This window comes from Rousettus aegyptiacus, unplaced genomic scaffold (assembly GCF_014176215.1).
Source record: "Rousettus aegyptiacus isolate mRouAeg1 unplaced genomic scaffold, mRouAeg1.p scaffold_m13_p_3, whole genome shotgun sequence".
Taxonomy (NCBI): Eukaryota; Metazoa; Chordata; class Mammalia; order Chiroptera; family Pteropodidae; genus Rousettus; species Rousettus aegyptiacus.
Window position 1 is genome coordinate 136,507,780 of NW_023416306.1, and position 19,705 is coordinate 136,527,484.

Consider the following 19,705-nt stretch of genomic DNA (forward strand, 5'->3'; position numbering starts at 1 on the left):
AACCTAGTAGGATTGATATCAGGCTTAAATGGTATGTGTGTTCACTTAGAGTGATAGTGAATAATACACACCGGAATGGAGGTATATAAAAAATATCCAAGGGAATGGAAAGTGGAGGACCTAGGAATCCTCCTGGCTGGAGAAGAGGCAGCAATGAGCATATAGAAAAAGCTGAAAGGGTTGAATTCACTGTCTTACCACTGCCTGACTCACTTTCCTTTGACTTGGCTGAATAAAATCGAATTTTTTTTTCAGAGACATCGATGAGAATGTACCCTAAGGAAATCTTCAAGAATAAAAAGGACCAGTGTTCATGAAAGACACTTATCTATCTAGGAAGGTTTTGAAAAATATATGTGAGGTAGAAAACCAAATGAAAAAAGGAAGTCTAAGGAAAATATTACAGTATGGGTTAAATTATAATTGCCTATATTTTGGTGTTAGAGAAAAACCTAAGGAGATCACTATGTTCTCTTTCCTCAGTCAACTGAATCCATACAATCATTAAGACAGCTCTTCAAGTACGAAGCTATCCAAATTGGTGCCCATGACATTTAGTCTATTAAATAGCTTCTATTCTGAGCAGTGGTATTGATAACAATCATCATAATAATAACAATGGCTTCTATTTTTAGGTGCCTCTGCTGTGAGGCATTTTTGCATATCCCATCTAATCTTGTGAATATTCCTGGAAAAATATTATTATCCTAATTTGGTGGATTTGAAAATCCAGGTTTAGGGAAACTCAATAACTTGTGCAGAAGTGCTTTTCTGATAAGTTATAGGACTGGATTTTAGAATCCTGGAATGTTTTCCTATAATAGATACACATGGTGATTCCTAGTTTCCAGCCATGGGTAGAATATAGCAATGAATAGCCTAGGAAAACACTCATGTCTCTGTCATTATGCAAAAAAAACCACCACCACAACAACAAAAACAACAAAAACCAAAAACAAAACAAAACAAAATGAAAAAACAAACAAAAAAAACAAACCAAAACAAAACAAACAAAAAAACACAACCTCCCCCAAACAAATAAAAAAACCCCTACTAAGATGGACTCAGTTAAGACTAGTAAGTAGACATCTGTTGCTACTAAGTGAAGACCGTCTGCCTGACTTCCTTAATGTTGTCTATTTGATAGGTCTTTTAACTTGGGCTCTCATTTTGACCAGAAGCCAACGTGAAGAAGGCTTGGTTTGGGGGCTATAGGGTACCTGTTGGTGTGCGAGTTGTTGTGCATGAACCAGCTCCGGTTATTGTCCACGTACATTGCCCAAGCTTTGTCGTCCTTTCCTAACATCACATCCTTCATCACATCCATGCGAGCCACGCCAAAAGCAGGGTCGGGGTGGTTGTCATAGCGATCCACAGTTAATTCCCAGTAGTGGACACCCTTGGAGAAGCCGGTCTTCCCCAGCACCACCCGGTCATCATAGCTACTGCAGGTCACAGTCAGGTTGTCATTGGAGAAGATGATGTCAGAGTGTGCCGAGCCAGGGTCAAAAGCAAACCAGGCCACTGGGAACAAGAGAAGGGAGTGGGTTACTAAGATGGACCCAATGAACTCAACACCATAACAGGCTCCTGGGTGGGAGAGGAGTGTTGTGTCCTGTTTTCATGCTGCTATGCAGGAAGGAGGCATCGAGGGCCAGAAGGGGCTGTGAGTGTACAGACAGGGGCCACCTCCTGGGAGTTGGTACTCTCTGTGCTCAGAAGCAGATGGAGGACACACGACTGATTCAGCAGGGGTTACCTGGTTCAGACTGCACTCCCAACCAGGGGATCCGGGAGTGAAGTGGCATTGATTTTGGAAAGTGCAAGTCCCTTCACCTGGTGACTGGCAGAACAGTGCACCAGAGACATAAAGGGAGAGGGATGTGCTTCGGGTGCTTGTGTAACCCTGGGGCAGGGAGGCTAGGATCTAGAGTCCCAGATGGAGGAGGGATAAAACACACCATGAAACCAGAAAATATCCATCAGCAGGATGCTAAAATCTAGTCATTGTGAAAACGTCCTCACCGTTAGTGAAAGCTCAAAAGCCATAAAGCTATCAGCAACATAAACGAATTTTCATGCGTGATTGCTGACTTGGACATAAGACAGGTTGCTTCGTAACTTGAAAATACAGTTTGTATGTTAGTCCTAACACTAACATGTAAAATATTTTGCTAGCACAGTCAGTATTTTGGACATTAGGTGCAAAGAGAATGATGTCTTTGTATACATTGTTATGCCCCGAATTCTAAATGCTGCCTACGAATAACACACTCTGGAAAGATGTCACTGCTGATTTATTGAACCTGTGAGTCACCTCACGTGCACATAGGTCTTTGTTATTTGTAACAGAATAAGGTTATTCCATACCTGCCAACAGCTTTTTAATGTCAACTGTTGTCATTCCAAGTGAAAGGCATGGGAGAAAGAAATAGGAAGCAAAATTGACATTGATAAGAAAACGGCTCTTTTGATAGGCTAATATCAAAAAACAAGTTTAATTTAAAACACTACAAACACTACAACAGATGGTCTGACTGTACCTTCACCACATTTAGCGCTCATAAAGAGTGCTTTGCATTGACATATAAGAAAACTGGGAGGAAAGTAATCTTCTTGAGGTATAACATTTAAAAATACAGGTATCTCTGATTTTTCTAATTATTTGAGAAGCTGTTATAATGAAATTTGAATGACAATTAGACAATTTTATTGACATAAAATAAGCTATTGCCATTTATTTTGTGAAGGAAATTGGTGAGCATACCAATCACATAAGTAAAAGATAACAATTACAATAGGTATACTTGCCTAATTGAGAGTAAGGTGCAGATTGTGTCTCAAAATTGCATCCTATAAAGAGATACTACACATCAAAGCTATGAAACAACAACCAGGTTGATAAAAATTATTTGTATACATTTACAAGCACCAGCTGAACAGAGTTACCAGAGGCCTGATTCATGAAAAACCAAAGCCCTTCCTATGTTAGTTTACTTTGCTGGGTAAAAATTGTTTCTCTGCCTTTTGAAATACAAAGTATATCTTTTTTTCCATTTTCAAATCCTCCTCCAGTTGATTCTAAACTGTATAGCTTAAATTTCCATCATCTTCCAAGTTCAATCTTTTCCACTAAAGTTTCCACATCAAGAAAGCTTACTGTTTAAAAATGAGAAAAATTCATTCAACTAAAATGGAGAAAATACTGGGTCTTGATAAAATTCTATTCTACATCACTATTCCATGAACTTCTAACTTGAATTATGCCAAAAGGCCTTCATTGTGACTTGGGCCCAAGTTAAACGAAACATATTTAGCTAAATGTAAATGTAATACATATGTCAATAAATATACCTAATGACTATTAATAATGACATGAAGTAAATGTAGTAAAAACAAAAATTATCTCATCTTCTTAGATTTACTACATCAATCCTTCTCAGCTAAGAGAGAGGAGGTGAGATGGTGGATGATGGGGTTGGGAGTGGTCCCAGAGATATATTAAAATCACCTGTGGAACTTTTTCAACCACTCTCCCCGCTGCTTTAAGATCTGGATACCCCTATCTACCCCATGAAAAGTTACATTGGGGTGGAAGAAGCAGTCTTGTCTTAAAATGCTCAAAGGTGTATAAACTACTGTTTCTAGTGGTGTCAGGGACAGATCTAGAAAATGTGTTTTTGTTGAACTAACTAAGGTATTCCCTGGAAAAGATCGCTCACTTTTTTTCAACTTGGTAAGGCCCTTACATGCTAATTTCTAATACAATTAAAGGACAATAAACTGAATTAAAAGAATTTCAGAAGAATTAAAAAAGCAATTTAAGGAGGTCTAATGATGGAGTCAAAAAACAAAATTTAAAGATTATGATCTTACTTTTTGGCTACTTCCTTTTACTCAGAGATGAACTCACAAAAGAATCATTTTCTCCCAACTCCATGGCTGAATTTTATGTTCAGTTTCCATCATCACTTCAATTCCTGTTCTTGAATTAGAGCTTAGCAAGTACAGAAGTTTTAAAATGGAATGAGTTTTAAAACTGGATCTCCTATCCACCTTCGAAAGTAAATTTGTAGAATCTGAATAGGGCTTTTAAAATTTTTAAATGAATCATGCCTTGTGCAAGTCTTTTTCAAAACAAATTTTCTGAAGTATTTTTACATTAAACACACCATCATACATTTAAGATTCAACAATACAGTGATAACAGTGCTGTCAAATGCAGCCATAAAATATCCCCAAACCCACATTTCATTTTATTCTTGAGACAATGTACATTACAAAGACTATTACAATATTTCAGTACATTAGACACAAGTGAAAAGGATTCCATAACAAAGCATGTTTAAAAGCCAGTAGTGCACAGAAAAACAATAAGAAACATAAAAGCACAAAGAAAAATGTCATTTTAAAGAGAGCTTGAAGTCCCTGCACCCTTTTTGCACTGCCATGCTGTGGCCTTCTTCATTCCAGGATGTGGGATGAGCAAAAAGAACAAAATAAAAAACAAAAGAAATCTTTGGAAATGTGAAATGTGCATCACGTGTATCCATGATTACAATATAGTCCTGAAGAGATCAAATAGGTTTGCACTGTAGATATTTAAAGATTCTGTTTGCTAGACAATTCACTGTATGGTAACACAAGTCTAGCTTCCCTGAAATCGGCCTAATGCCCTGTCACAAGTCATTTGCCTGTGGAAAACTTTGGGGAGGCCAGACTTTTCTATGATGCCGATCTTTGGGCCTTAGGCTAGTTAAAGGTTTCTGATTCAGCTAGTGGTGGTCCTGCCCCTTTGCTTGGGGAAAAACAGCCGTGAGCCAGACTGTCCTACCAGTGAGCACAGGCTTTGGCAGAAAAAAACTCATTTTCTGCTCTCTGATTTTTCTGCTTTGTGTGATGCATTCTGCTGCTGGTGGATTTTGACTTTTATTTTTTCAATAAAGATCTCTTGAGTCTATGTTTAATCAGACCACTCCAGGCTGGATGCACTGATCCAGTCTCCCAGCCACAGCTGGTTTCCTGGATACAGCAAGTGTTGCAAACCTCCAAACTAAGGCCTCACCTTAGCCAGCACCTGTGCCATGCTATGCCACTGCATGTAATGATAGAACAGGCTATCCATGGCAGTTCAAGCTTGTGCAAAAAGAACAACTTCACTCATCACTTTCCAATGCCATTACACATTGACCACAACTCGACGGTGGGTCCTCACACCACACAAACAAGAATGCCACAAAGCTCCGTCATCCAAATGCCCCTCATAGCAGAAGCAGGCCACAGACACAGAGACCAGCTCATCGCCCTCTCCACACACATGAATGGCAAGAACAAAACAGGAATTTCAGAGATGCCCTCAAGGCACAGAGATCAAGAAGAAAGGTCAGAGGAGCTCAGCTCACCCGGTGCATTGAGAGACTGTAAGGAGGAATGCAAGCTCAGCTGGTGGGGTGAGGATCGGAAATCAAAGTAGGATCTCCCGGGAAAGCTGGGTTGTAGATTAAGGGTGGAGGAGAAAGGACTCATTCTACGGAGCGGCATTCTTTCCGAAGGCACTGGAAAAGGGGGTGTCTGTTCTTCTGAATCTGTGTCTAAATGTAAGATCAATGCAAACTGGAGATCAGAAATCTGCCACTTGCCTGTGCACAGTCTCCCAAGACCTGCCTCACCAGTGTATCTGTACAAAGCCTCATCCAGCCCACACGTGACACAGGCATTTACTAATCCAAAGTGGCTTGGGACTGGGAGGGAATTCTTGGCAGGTCAGAACCCACGACCAGAGGACCCTTGGAACGTCACAGACAGTTGCGGTCATCTCCTCCCAATTTTTCATAGTAAGGAATGTATTCTGGAATGTTTTCTTTTAATTGAATGTCTTTAGAGTTGAATTTGGAAACTTTAGAGGGAAACTTTAACTATCGATGACCAAGAGGAGATTACTTCACTCCCTTCAGCTGCCTGGGAAGTTACTACCTGTCCAACAATGGCCTCGCAAAAGGTGTCGTCTATTTAGGAGATGATGGTTTTTACCAATCCCGCACTGTTCCATATTTTTCCTTTTCTCTCTTAATATATTTCCCATTTCTAAATAGATGAGATGATTTTTCTATACCAGCACACTCAAGACTTGCTCTTCGAATAGGAGAGGAAGAGAGGGCTGAGCAAGTAATCAGGGAAGGAACACTTCTTCTATTTCTGAATTAGGATCAGGCCCTAGGGACGCCACTTGAACATCTCTGGTCTAATAATTAACAACCATGGGCAGCAGTGAGGTGCGTTGGCAGCAAAAAAAAAGTATTTTCAGATATTCAGGTCTGGCATGAAGATCACTATTATACCAGAATAACAACTTAGCAATTGCTTGATACAGTTTTAGAAAGGCCTGTGAGGTAGTTTCTCTAAATTACTAAAATTACTCCTTTCTCTTTTGTCAGTCAGTAACTGGTTCTTTGCAGTAGCGTGGCCTGATCAGAGATAGAAGTTTTACTGATTGAGGCCTTCTCAGAACTCAGTTTGATAGCTATAATTTAGAAAATACAGACAATATGTCCAAAACCTCCAAGGAACTTTCTTTACACTGAAAAAAAAAATTACATTGGTGGCAGAGGGTATTCCTGGGAATATTTTTCTAGATTGAGTCTGTTAGCTCACCTTCTGTGTTGAATCCACACTTTATCCTTTGAAAATGCTATTCTGGGCACATTTGAGCAAAAAAAACCTGGAGTGCATGTGTGTGGAACATGATCCTACTTGAAAAGCTCAGAACAAGGGCATTGGCAAATTTTAAATTTAATATGCAATAGCTTGCCCCATTTTCATTTTTGAACTTAGAATATTAAAGTTGGCATTTCAGGCTTTAGACTTATTCTTGAGGGGATTTTTTTTTTTTTTTTTTTAAGAAAAGTATAAACCAACTCTCAGAGAAAGGGAATTGCTATTTATAGAGTTAAGGGGTTGTGATCCTAATAATACACATAAATTTTCTTCTGCCTAAACTTTGTATGGTTTGGATGACTTGACATATGTGATGATTTCTTTGTTCATAAACAGTAAATCAGAAATAATTCCCATTATAACTGTCTCATGGGGAAATTAGTCTTTTAGTTTAATGGAAAAATCTAAAATACAATAATATAGTAATATAGCAACAAACTGACATGAGCTTCTTTTAGGAAGAAAAGGCATTTACAGTGATATTTATGTCAATCAAAGATTTTATTTACAAAAATTGGCTTGGAAATGTATTTTTTCACCAGGTGGTAATATTCAATTAATTACATTGCAAATACTTGCTGTTTTAAAAATTAAGGGAAAGGATATATATAGTAAAATGACTTTCAGAGTATACTGAAAGTAATCATCTGAAAACCAGTGAAGAGATGTGTACTGAATCCAGACCTCGGGGAGCACGTACGAGCCCATTAGGGGTTGTACTTACCTTTTCTAGTCTCAGCACCAGGAAGAAGAACTTAAAGTCGGTAAGGATAGCACTTTGCGGGGTGGGCCTGAGGGTAGCTATGCTTATTCATGGGGCTAACAACTTGCCACTAAAACAGTTACTGTTTTTCCTATCCTTTTATGTGGCTCCATTGTGGATTGATGACCCAGCTTTCCTTGAGTCGTCTCACTCTTGAACTATGCCCTCTATTCAGGCGAGATTATTTAATATCTACGTTATCCAACCATTCCATTTCTGTCTTTGAATTTTTCCCGCCTATGGCTTCCCATGCCCTACCAGCTGGGCTCTTACCCCATTTTCTCAATCAGCTCCCAAATAAAAAAAAAAAAAAATTTTTTTTTCTACCTTGTCATGAAAACTTTCCAAATGAATTGCAATAGAGAGAGCACGTCCACTTGATCCCGGCCAGACTAAACAAACAGTGCCTTTTATGCTCATCCTCATGGCATATAGTGCAAACATTTGGTCAGTTGCCTATGGGTCATCTATGCCATTTGATATTATTTTAAATTGCAGGAGTTTTAGAAGACACTTAACTCAATAACATATAAAGAGCAATCATCAAGTTTCCCTTTGGAATCTCCTGGATCGAGGAACTCAAAGTTTAGGATTATTTCTTATATTGGTCTAGAGATACCTCTTTGGAAGCTCAACTCATCAGCTGGGGCCACAAAAAACAGATTGCTATTTCTTAAAGTATTTGAGGGCAGTCACCAATCTCCTTTGAATCTTCCCTTTTCTGGGATAAATAGAATCTATTTCCACTTTTCTTCTACGGTATGGATTTCAAATCTTTACTTTTGTTATGCCCCTCTGGACATGTTCATAGATATGAACAAAAGATGATAAGACAATATCAGAAACATTACTGCCGCTCCCTGGTTTAGCCAAATAACACAGACTCACACTGAGCATACACACAGCTACCCAAGTGTGTATCTGTGTTGTACCTATGGGATGCAGGATGTATATCCTGCTTCCTCCCCTCCAAAGTACAACTGCTGAGATCTGGAGAAGGCTATTAGTCAAGACAAGCAGGAACGAGGTTATTATTTTCTTCAGAATACACAATATGAAGCTATGTTTCAGTTCATAGCTAATATCCAGGATGATTATCATTAGTTTTTAATGTATAGATCATTAGAGAAAGACAAATATCTCCTTAAAAGATTTTAAATTTCTTGTCTTGTTTCATCACATGCAGTGATCCTGTCTGTGGAAGAGCTTGCTAAGTAAAAACAGTTTAGCAGGAAAGAGCAATGGAAAACAGCATGCTGGCTGAATACTGGTGTGGCCACTCTAGACATATCTGTAGCTCTGGGATGGGGACTGTCTTCATAACAGAGATCCGTCAAGACACACTTTCCGTCAACTCTGTCAATAACCACCATTTTCCTTTTGCCCTTGTCTGGGCTGTTTTCCTTTCCCACCTGGGATTCCTGGATTCTGGAGTTGGAGCCTCTATTCAAAAGAAGTAATCAAGAATTATCAAAGCAAAGGTTGGCTGGGGGATCTCACTTACTATTTACTGACTTTTGGGAGAAAAAAGAATATCTAGGTGGTGTACTCTGGTTTGGTTTACTGTATACTTCTTTTATTTGTTCGCTAGCTAACATTTATTGAACACCTACCATGTGCCAGACATTATATGAGAACCGAGCAGCTGGGAAACACATTCACAGGAGAGCTGATCATAAGAAAAATAATTTAGAAAAAATCTGTGTCTTACTGACTGATTTTTACACTCCTGGGAGTAGAAGTTTTTTTGACTGATTCCAACGTGCACAGAGTACTGAATATTTCTATGAATGTTGTAGAGTATTTTGGAAATGTAAAGTATGGTCTTTGAGGTGCTATTTTTGAGTTCAAAGAGGAAAAGCAAAGTGATGGGGGCTCCTTATGACAGCACACACTAATCCAGCTTCCTCTGTGCCCTGGTAAAAGTCTCGGTTGCCTTCCTGTCTGGTAGTGAACAGCTTCATAACTTAAGCAGCCCTTGGGCACTAGTCCAACAAGGTGGTTGTATTTCCAAGTGTAGTAAAGCAAGATATGTCACTAAGGGCTGCACGTGCAGCAGTAAATATGAGTTTCAGTTTAATTACAAACCAGCTGTAAAGGAATTTCCTTTTGTTGGGAAGATTTTAAAAGAGACAAAGAAATGAATGAAGAAGGCTCAGTTTCCTTCAGTGATCTAATAAGCATCTAAAGTCACAATTATGTCCGACTGGTACATAATTTACAATGAAAGGTGGTATTTTAAGCTTTCTTAAATGTGGCATTAATTGCAGTTGAGAAGTAAGAAACAAATCTGTTTTGAAAACCTCCCTTTAAAAGAAGAAATGAAACAGCCTCTTACCACCCCTGGGACAGTTACATGTTCTGTCACAATGTCCTCCACTACAATTTAGAATACCATGGCACTATTTATAAGGAACTATTATCAGCAGAGCTGAAAATTCCTATATTTCAAATAGATACAGGAGATTCCAAGGGACTAAACTGCTCCCCAGAGTGTCAATTAAAAAGCACATTCCCCAGAACCAAAAATAGGGTCTGGATCCAATTCCGTCCTATGGAAGAATTCAGGAAGTTCCCTGGGTTATCATGCACATTGTCAAAATTAAAAGGAACAAAATCTCTCTCTTTTCTGGGCTCTGAGAATTACCATCATGCCTTTCACCTTGGCTTTTTAAAAAAATCTACCCAAATTTGTTCAGGTATGATTTACTTCCCTTGAAGGATTTTTGTCCTGGAAATGCATATTTTTTTAACTACGTTATTTTGGGGGAGGGTGTGATTCTCTGGATCAGGAAAAGCGAAGTCAGAGGCATAGGAGAAATATCTCCAGTGGACCATATACTTTTTCTGATCTGATTCCCTATCAACTATTTCCTATTAGCGTTGAATTTTCTGTGTCATGGCAGATCTCTAAGACCCACTAAAACCCTTGGAGGAAGCAGGAGGTATCTACATCTATTCATAGTAGCTTTTTCTGAAATAGTTAACAGCTTTCAGCAGTAATTTTGGAGAAGCAGCAAATGAAAACCAGGGAATACAATTGTAAAGGTCTTAAAGATCATTTGCTCTAGGTCTGTACTATTAGGGACAAAAAAAAAAAAAAAATAACCCACAAAAAAACCCAATAAACAAAAAAACAAACTCTGAAGTCCTGAGAGGTTAAGGGACACATCTGATCTCACTGCCAGCTGTGGTGGGGCTGGATAGGAACCTTGGCAGGGTCGATTCCTGGTGCATAAAACTTTGGAGGTGACAAGGCCATCGCTGCTCTTTTATACCTTGGAAATGTACAAAAGGTAAAGTGCATGCTACAGGCCACAGGGCACATTTTAGTGGTCTCAGGGGTGACCAAGTTTTGCGTAGGTGACCTAATATCATTCTCTAAACCCTGTTCTATAATGAAGATGAGTCTTTCTTCTCTAGATAGAGCAGTTCCATGGACTGTGCTAGTCAGGGATTGAAAGGCAAACACATCACCCTCCCCTTTGGGATTTTGGCCACAGGAAGAGGGCGAGTTGAGGCATTCCCTGTTTTTTCTCTGAAATCAGATGAGGTTCTTTCCCCTGCCCCACAAGGTTACAGCTTCTCTGGGGGAGGCTCTCAGTACATCAGGGTTTAAGAGTATAGTACTTATGCTGGTCCAAAATCACCATGAAATATCTGCAGAGATTTTGGATAGATGCATCTGGGGCCATTCTGGGGCTATACTCTGTCTGCACCAGTTAATATTCTCTGGGTTATTTCCTTTGATGTGTGGGAGGAGCTATCACATGGGAAGGTGTAGTGTGATGCTGAGAGTCTAATGGGTAGAAAGAAGGTATTTTAATCTTTATGAATAACACCTTCTCTGCCCCCTTTTAGAAAGCAATTTCTACGATGTATCTTCAGGAATCCCAACCCTTTTATTGTTAGTAGATAAACAGTCCTGAAAAGTGCTGGGGAGATGGTGCCTATGGATAATCAAAGAAGAGGATGTGTGAGAGCACACTTTTTTTTCAGTGCTCTGAGCGCCTCCTTGCTGGGAATGCTGGAATTTGCAGCCTTATCTAAAACTGGATTTGCTAATTATCACTAGACCTTCTCCCTGATTTTCCTCACGGTTGAGATCTGAAGGGCTGAGAGCTTTTGTGAATAAATAGCTTTGTGGTTTCTACCCAAACAAGAGCTCTGAGTCCCAGACCTCATTTGGCATGGTCTTTCAAGGACCTTGAAGATGTGGCTCCAACATTCCTTTTCCTCCCCAGGTGGCAACCCATCACTGCCAGCCAAGAGCATCCGCTGGTACCAAATGAGGAGTAGGGGCTCTTTAGGTGAGCACTCATGCAAGGGTAGAGGTGGGGAGCTAGAGGAAGTGCAGACACGTGAAAAAAGGACAGGACCTGAGAAGGAGCTTAGGTATTATGCTGGAAATGACAGCTACTCCCACACCTCCTTTTTAAAAGCAGAATGCAATTCTTTTCAACAAAACTCTAACATGACTTTTTCAAAGTGCTAAATTTCTATATCTGGCTGGGGTTTCTGGATAACCTCATGAGGCAGCTACACACTACTGCTTCATTTTGACAAGATGTTTCAGACACCTAGCAGACAGACTTAGGGTAGTTTTCCCTCTTTCCTTCCTTTTGGTTGAGTGCAAATCGCACTGTTGTAATATCAGCACCAAAGTGCACTGCGCTGGGCATTGGAGGATGAAAGGTCTGGTCTGACATATTACTTAACCTCTCAGAGGCTCAGTTTTCCCATATATAGAGTGGGACGATGATAATTGATAATAGTAATAATAATAATAATAATAATAATAATAATAATAATAATAATAATATAATACTTTCCTCATAGAGTGTGGTAGGTGAAATAATGGCTTGCCCCAAAATGTCCACATCATCACCCCTAGAATCTGGGACTATGTTACCTTACAGGGCAAAAGGGCCTTTGCAGATGTGATTAAGTTAAGGATCTTCATTTGGGAAGATTATCTTAAACGATCCAGGTGAGCCCAAGGTAAAGACCTGCATCCTTATGAAAGGGAAACAGGAGGGTCAGAGTCAGATTGGAAGATGCTATGCTTCTGGCTTTGAAGATGGAGCCATGAGCCACGGTGGCTTCCAGAAGCTGGAAAAGAAAAGGTTGGACCCTTCCTTAGAACCACCTGAAGGAGTACAGCCCTGCTGACAGCTCACTTTAAACCCTTTTAGGATTCTGACCTCGAGCACTATAAAGTGATAAATTTGTGTTATTTAAGCTGCTAAGCTTGTGGTAACTTGTTAAAGCAGCAATGGGAAACTAATACATGGGATAAATCTGGCATGTTGCGGCAACAGAACAGAAAGGGGCTTAGACATGAACGATGTGTACAGTGGTATAATCTAAAGTCTATATAGCTGTAATTTTTCATGGGCTATTTTAGTGGACAATGAAGAAACTTAGAAGCTTGACGCAAAAACGGATTAGGGTTTATTATCATGGTTTTTTGGCTTATTTCATATTGTGATTCCATAAAGCCTTAGATATGCCTAAAATCCTCATTACCAAGGGTTCCAGATAACATACTGACTTTTAAATGCCTTAGGTGGAAAATTTACTAAAATGCATTATATACTTTCTAGCTTTCTTAATCAGAACATATGTCACAGAATGTTCTCTTTTTATTTTTATTTTTATTTTTTGGTCCATTCAGTTTTTCCAGTTACCTTCCCTGCTCAATGCTGCCAATAGCCTCAACTCACTTCTGTACAAAATCCTCCTTCTCTCTTCTAAAGTGATGGATTTAGTCTGCTGTGCTCTTTGCTCTTTGCAAGCTCAGTGGAACTGTGGGTAAACCGAGCTAAGTGAGACCAAGGGCTCTGCTGTGAGGACAGCGCAGGAGCTTCTATGCCTGAACTTTGTCTTTTTTTTTTTTCTTCTTCCAATCAGAGGTCATTGTGGCTTAGTTCTTAATTGTAAGAAGGCTATCTAGATTGTAGGGTAGATATTGTAGTTCTAGAGAGGTGAGATGGTACCACAGTATCTAGGCTCTTGGAGTCAGGCACCATGAAGTTCAGGAAGGAGGAGTAAGATCCATATGCTCTAGAGCCAGAGGGACCATACTTTATGCATCTCTGAGTTCCTTTTTCATATTTAGATCAAGGTCAATTTTGAAGTTTTTGCGTTGCAAACAGTTATTCCCTGTTTGGATCTCTCTCTTTCTCCCCCGCCCCCTCTGGAAAGTCTTCCTTCTTTAGTTTATGGTCATTTTGCATGCACCATGTTGTAACTTATTTCACGTAGCTCTTAAATATAAAACAACCAGAATATTATTCCTATGAAAAATAAATTTAAAAAACCCTCTTTTAGGAACATTTTTACTTTCAGAAGAGGCAGCTTGCAGGTCAAAATTAAACCCTAAATAGTAGAATTAAAGTGATAAAAAAAAAAAAGTGGTTCATACATTTCTGGTGTAAAATCTATCTGAAAAGCAATTTAAAAGTGTTCATACTCCTTGGTCTAGTAATTGCATTTCTAAAAATTTGTCCAAGGAAAATAATCCTTTTTACACAAAGATTTTTGCTAAAGAGTATTTATTGCATAAAGAGTGCAACCCTCCACGTTCTAATTCCCTGCAGGCTTAGTGAGCTGAGCTCCAGGTCTGCTGAGAAGGCTGCGGGAAGCAATTCCCTGGCTCTGAGAGCTGAGGCGAGTGGGAAAGAGACCTTCTCTTTTCAACCAGTTAACAGTCTTCATGAGTTATGTGACCCCAGGAATATTACCTTTGGTCTATTTCATTTTCGCTTCAGATTAAAGAAAAAGAGAAGGTATAGTCTGTTTAGATAGGCAGAGGGAAAATAGAGAAAAATAAACAGAAAAAACTTCCTATCTTGTTCTCAGCCTTGTCTATTTTTTTAAGTTGTAGTCTCCCAGACACAGAACAAGCCTAGAACTCCAAGGATTAGGAAGGTCTTGTTATATAATATTTTTAATGGATACTCTTTTGCAGATGGTCAAGGACTGTGAAACAGTCATAATGGCTATTAAATGAGTTGCTTTAAAGATATATACAATCAGGGTTATGTGCCTTATTTTAAAATTTCATTAAAATTCTTAATTGCTTACCATTATTTTTTTTCTTGTCAGTGTAATGTGGTTAAGACTATAACTGGCCTTATTCGCATAGCTGTCTTGGGTACGTCCCCAAGAATTTTGCTTTCAGGGAACTAACCAAACCTGAACTCACATAATAATGCATTTTCCTTTCCTTTTTTCCTTTACTAACACATTTTTTTTTTATCATTTCCATTGAATTAAATTAATTTTCATTGTTTTCTTGACCAATTCCCCTATATAAATTATGTCTTTCTGCTGGTCCCCTTTCCTTTTTTCACAGTGTTTATCATAATTCATAAACATGTGACTATTCGTGTGTCTATTACTTTAAGGCCTGTCTCCCTTCCTAGGTGGCCAGCTCCATGATGCCAGGGGTGATGTCTGCTCCACACTCCATATCCACAGCCTAGTACGTAGTTGGTTGGCGCTTTCCAACACTGACCAACAAACAGATAAATAAACAAATTTGCTTTTGAAAAAAAAAATCAGAATTCATAACAATGTGTATATTTGATCTCTTCTGTATAACATTACCTTTTGGTCGTCAGAAGGTTTTGTGATAATTTGAAGAGTATAAGTGATAAGCGATTTAAAACTTCAGACTAAATGCATGTAAATATGAGTTACACTTGCTATCACATATAATCATACCCTTCTGTGATACAGATTTTTGTTTTGAACTTTGGAAAGGAGTTAACTCTTGCTAAGAAGGACACAAAAGATTTTGTTACAGTAGAAAGCCAAAATCAACCACACATCACCCCCAAGAGCAGGAAAAAAAATCTCAAAAGTAAACCTTTCAAAAAACTGTAAGAAATGATTAATAGAGTATAAGTTCAGTGAATACATCAAAACTCCATTAATGGCATTTTTATCATTGAGTTCTAAACAATAACAAAAAAGATATATAATTTTAAAATTTTATAGGCTTTCTCTACTATTACAGGTTGATCAAAAATTTTTTTTTATTAAAAAATAAGCTATTCATTACATTCTTTCTTGCTCACTCTTTGAATGAATTAGAATGAGGGAGAAACAAATAGAACAAACCAAAGTTATGGAGAAAGTACGTGTGCGAACTTTATTTCATCATGAGAAAATCACTTCTGTGCAGTAACAGAGAATACTGATATCTACACGATGATAGGGTTTTCTTTGTATTTAGATACATACCTTATATTTGTACACAATATATAAAATTTATGGAGGAAGTTAATTTCTACAGTACAGTTTCTTTGTTGGAAGAGGACTCGTTTCGTTAGTTTCTCTTAGAAAACGACCCCCAGTTCTGTGACTGTGGTATCAAGGATCGCAGCTCCAATTCTGTAATTTATTAGACACCGTAATCTTATGAACATTAAGTGAAAGCTAGAAACTTCATCCTCCTGCAGGATGAAAGGAGAGACATAAGTGCTCAGGCTGCTATGCTAATAACTGATCTTTGCAGAATAGTATGATTTCCATGATGTATCATGAATAGAAAGAGTCTTCCCATTAAGTCTGATGACATCTTAGCAACACTGCTGCGAAGGGTCTCACTGTCCTAATGGCATGCACCTCACTCTTCAATCGAACCTTTACGCACATGGCAGACGAGGCCATCACCATGAAGGGCCTTCTGCATTGCATTTAGGAACATCTCTGGGAGGGTGTTAGTATTTAGCATGGTACTTTGGGAAATGAGGCCACTGCTTTGAAGCTGATAGGTCATCCCAGAAAGAAGGCGCTAAAATGATCATTACAGGGGAGGCTCTCGCTATCACATACTTGTAACCCGAATGGGAACGGGCCATGTGGGCATTTTCCCTTCAACAAATCCTGCTCCTTGAACAGCCTCCCTCACAGACTTAGGACTGCTCCCCACACGTGGTTTTCATGGCCAGGGGCCTATCAACCTTGCTGTGGGATTTGAAGTTGTGCTTGTTTGTAACCATGTGAACCATTTTAGGGGTGATTGGCACATGCCGAGGTTTGTGCGAAGTGGGGGGGGGGGAGGGGAAATACCACCACAGTTCTTATAGCTAATGCTTTGAATTTGACCAAAATCAACACAATTAGTTCTTGAGAGGGAAGTTATGGAGAATGCTGGTGGGGTGTGGTAACTTCTATGATGAAAATGACACCCAGAAGGTCTGAAATGCTTTGGCATTGACCACAAATATCTCTTTATAGGTTTAATTTCATATATTGCAATTGCTTTTAAAATGAAAATGTTGAAAGCCTCAGTGGTTATATCTGGCCATCAAATGCAAGCCCTTTTTCTGAGATGGATGGCTTGCCTTTGATGACCAAAAGATTTACAATATAGCCAAGAAGCAAACATTCTCTAGAGAGTGACCTCGTTAGGCAGCCTAACTGAGCCTATAGGGCACGGACAAGGTGAAAATGGCGAGGTAATGCGGAGTTGCCGTCTCTTCCTTCTGGTGCCCACAGGAAGCCTCAGTGCTGGTGCCGCTGGCCTGGGCTTTGGGTGTGAAAGGAAGCCGTCCACGCCGGTTAAGCCAGGAGTGGCCGACAGGCCCACTCAGAATGGCTCTAGCACCCCACACCCATCGGAAACACGGTCAGCGAGACAAATCCACAGCTGGAAAGAACCTCACCCCACCCTCAGGATCTAGCAAGCGCTACAAAGCAATTGAGAATCATCTGGGCAAAAGTGGCAAACGATGTGTATCGTGGAGAATGGGAGCCTGCCCTAGAGCCTAGATACATTGGTCTCACACACTGGGGGACATTGAGGCCTTCATTTTTCAGCTTCTTCAACTGCAGCTTATTTAGAAAGTTATCAAAGGAAGCCGGCGGCCCAAGCCATTTGCACTGCCGCTGTGGACTCTTTGGTTTGATCGCATCCACATACCATGGGCTCGCTAGCGGTGGGAGAGGAACAGCGGCTCTGCGCCAGAAGGCAGGGCAAGTCACGGAAACACTTCAGAATGTGGGCAGTGGTGGGGTTACCTCCGGCTCGCCAGCCGTTTTAGACGCCGCGCAGCTCTCGCTCTGAGGGGTACTGCTGAAGGGCCTTACCCTCGGACGTTTGGAGGACCAGGGTCTTGCTGTACTGGCTGACTCCTGTTTTGTTGAAGGCCTTGACGCGCGCGTTGTACGTGCTGTTGAAGTGAAGACCATCCACGGTGCACATTGTCTCCTTTCCAACATACACTTCCTGAGGGTCAAAAAATCAACAGGCCACCATTTAATGGGAATCCTTGTGAGGGGTTAGGAAGGTGGGGTTGCCCAGTGGTTAGGAGCAAATGCTTTGGCATGAGCCTAATCTGGATTTGAATCCTGTGAAATACTGGGCCATTTAATTGACCCCATTTAGTCTCAGTTTCCTCATCTGTGAAATGGGGACAGTAATACCCACCTTATGAGGTTGATGTGAGGCTTATATAGGGTCATAGGTGCAAACTGCCTAATTTAGTGCCTTGTATTTAGCGTGGGCCTGACATCTTAATGAATGGTAGTTATTAGTAGCGGGGCTAAAAAATTGAAATTGGGTGTTACAGTTAGCATTTTACTTATTATTATTATTATTAATATGGCATTTATACAGTGTATAATACCTATTCAGCTCTTTATCCATCTATGTGATTGGTAAAACCAGGTTTGAAAACATGAGGGTGGTCTCTATGCTGTGTTTGTAACACCACTAATAGCTTTAGGAACTATCACAAAGACTACACTCAAAGCCATGGGAGCATAGGTTTTCATCACAGTACAGAAGGAAGGGGGAGGAAACAGGGAAGGGAGGAAGAATGACATTTCAAAGCCTTAAAATAAATCCTAGCATAATCCATCTTTAGCATAGGTTAGGCATATGCCTCCCTCTTTAGCTATATACTTTGTACCATTATGCTGACGTAATGAGTAAAAATAATTTGCATTCAAAGCATGGCCTTAAAGTGACAACTCTCCAGTTGGATACCAAGAAGATCAGAGTCTGAGATGGCTGCATGCTAAGAATTCTATATGAATTATCTAATTGACTCTTAACGATCCATGAGGTACGTATAATTAGCATCCACATTTTACAGATGAGGACCTGAAGGCTCAAAGAGGTGAGAAATGGGCATGGTCACACAGCTAAGCGGTAGAGTTTGGACTTGAGTGTGGGCATTCTGACTCCAGAGCTCTCAATACTGCATGTACTTTCTCTTAAAAAGGGTAGGACAGTTTCTATTCAGAGATTCCTTTGTCCATCTTTGGTGGTACAAGAAGAGAGCAGGCCCCGGTTGAAAGGCAGGTTGGGCCCTGCTAGGATGGCCTGTCCCCAGGAGAGGTGGGATAGCTGGGCCTGAGACTCCATAGTGGGTCCTCTGAGGTGGTCACTGGTTTTGGTTAACAAGCAGTAGGATCTCTGCTTACCCGGAACTGACCACCATTGCCATCATCCAGCTCCAGAATGTATCCTTCAGCGGGCACGGTGGACAGAGGTGGCTGTTTCCAGGACAGCGTAGCGCTGTTGTTGTGGGTGCAACACTCCTCCAGCTGTAGGATGGGGGTTGCTGGGACTGGAGAGGAAGCTAAACAGAAATTAGTGTAACCCTGGCTTCTGTGTAGTTGTAAACATTTCAGCGTCTTGGACTGATAAACATGCAGCTAGACTAGGTAGCTAGCCCGAGGTGCATGGGGGACCCAAAGAGGATCTCTCCCAGTCTCCTAGAGTGGGGCTGGTTCCTGAGCTACTGGGCTGCGTTTCTCCGAGCCCTTGGTGTCATTTCCTACCTTTAATTGGAGGGGAGACAAGTGCTCTGTTGTCGACCCCTTGGGCATCAAAGACATCATCCCTAAGGGAAATGTTTTACATGGGGGATAGATTTCTAGTCCAGCCCACTAAAGCCTATTTCATCCAAAACACAGATGACAAATTTATCATAAAATTTAGTATAAGTCTTAAACCCCAAGTTTATTAAGTTAGAACTGCCTATTATGAGAAACAGCTCTGAAATCACCTTGTTGCTAAGGTCCTATTATGGTTTTTTTCCTATTATTTTTTTAAAATTTATTTTTATTTTATTTTATTTTTTACTAGTGATTCTACTCTAGGCCTATGTACATAAATATCTATAACAGTGGATTTTTAAAAATTGGTACCAAGTGACACGAACAATGATTTTTCCATTTCAAAACTTCTGAGGAACTCGACAT

The 19,705-nt window shown here is 40.0% G+C and overlaps 1 protein-coding gene across 9 annotated transcripts in view; it reads right to left on the bottom strand.

Annotated features, from left to right (window-relative positions):
* TRIM9 (tripartite motif containing 9) overlaps positions 1-19,705 on the bottom strand; it is a 99,698-nt gene that overhangs the window by 5,334 nt on the left and 74,659 nt on the right. For 2 of the 9 annotated variants that reach the window (XM_036239221.1, XM_036239222.1), the window contains exons 6-11: positions 18,923-19,080; positions 17,582-17,720; positions 5,403-5,591; positions 2,812-2,853; positions 2,371-2,394; positions 1,275-1,524 (exon numbers count right to left, since the gene is read on the bottom strand). In XM_036239221.1, coding sequence (XP_036095114.1) covers positions 1,275-1,524; positions 2,371-2,394; positions 2,812-2,853; positions 5,403-5,591; positions 17,582-17,720; positions 18,923-19,080 — 802 coding nt within the window. Of the gene's footprint in view, positions 1-1,220; positions 1,525-2,370; positions 2,395-2,811; positions 2,854-5,402; positions 5,592-17,581; positions 17,721-18,922; positions 19,081-19,705 lie in introns of all 9 variants that reach the window. The other 7 variants (XM_036239217.1, XM_036239220.1, XM_036239223.1 and 4 more) reach the window with 5 other exon arrangements.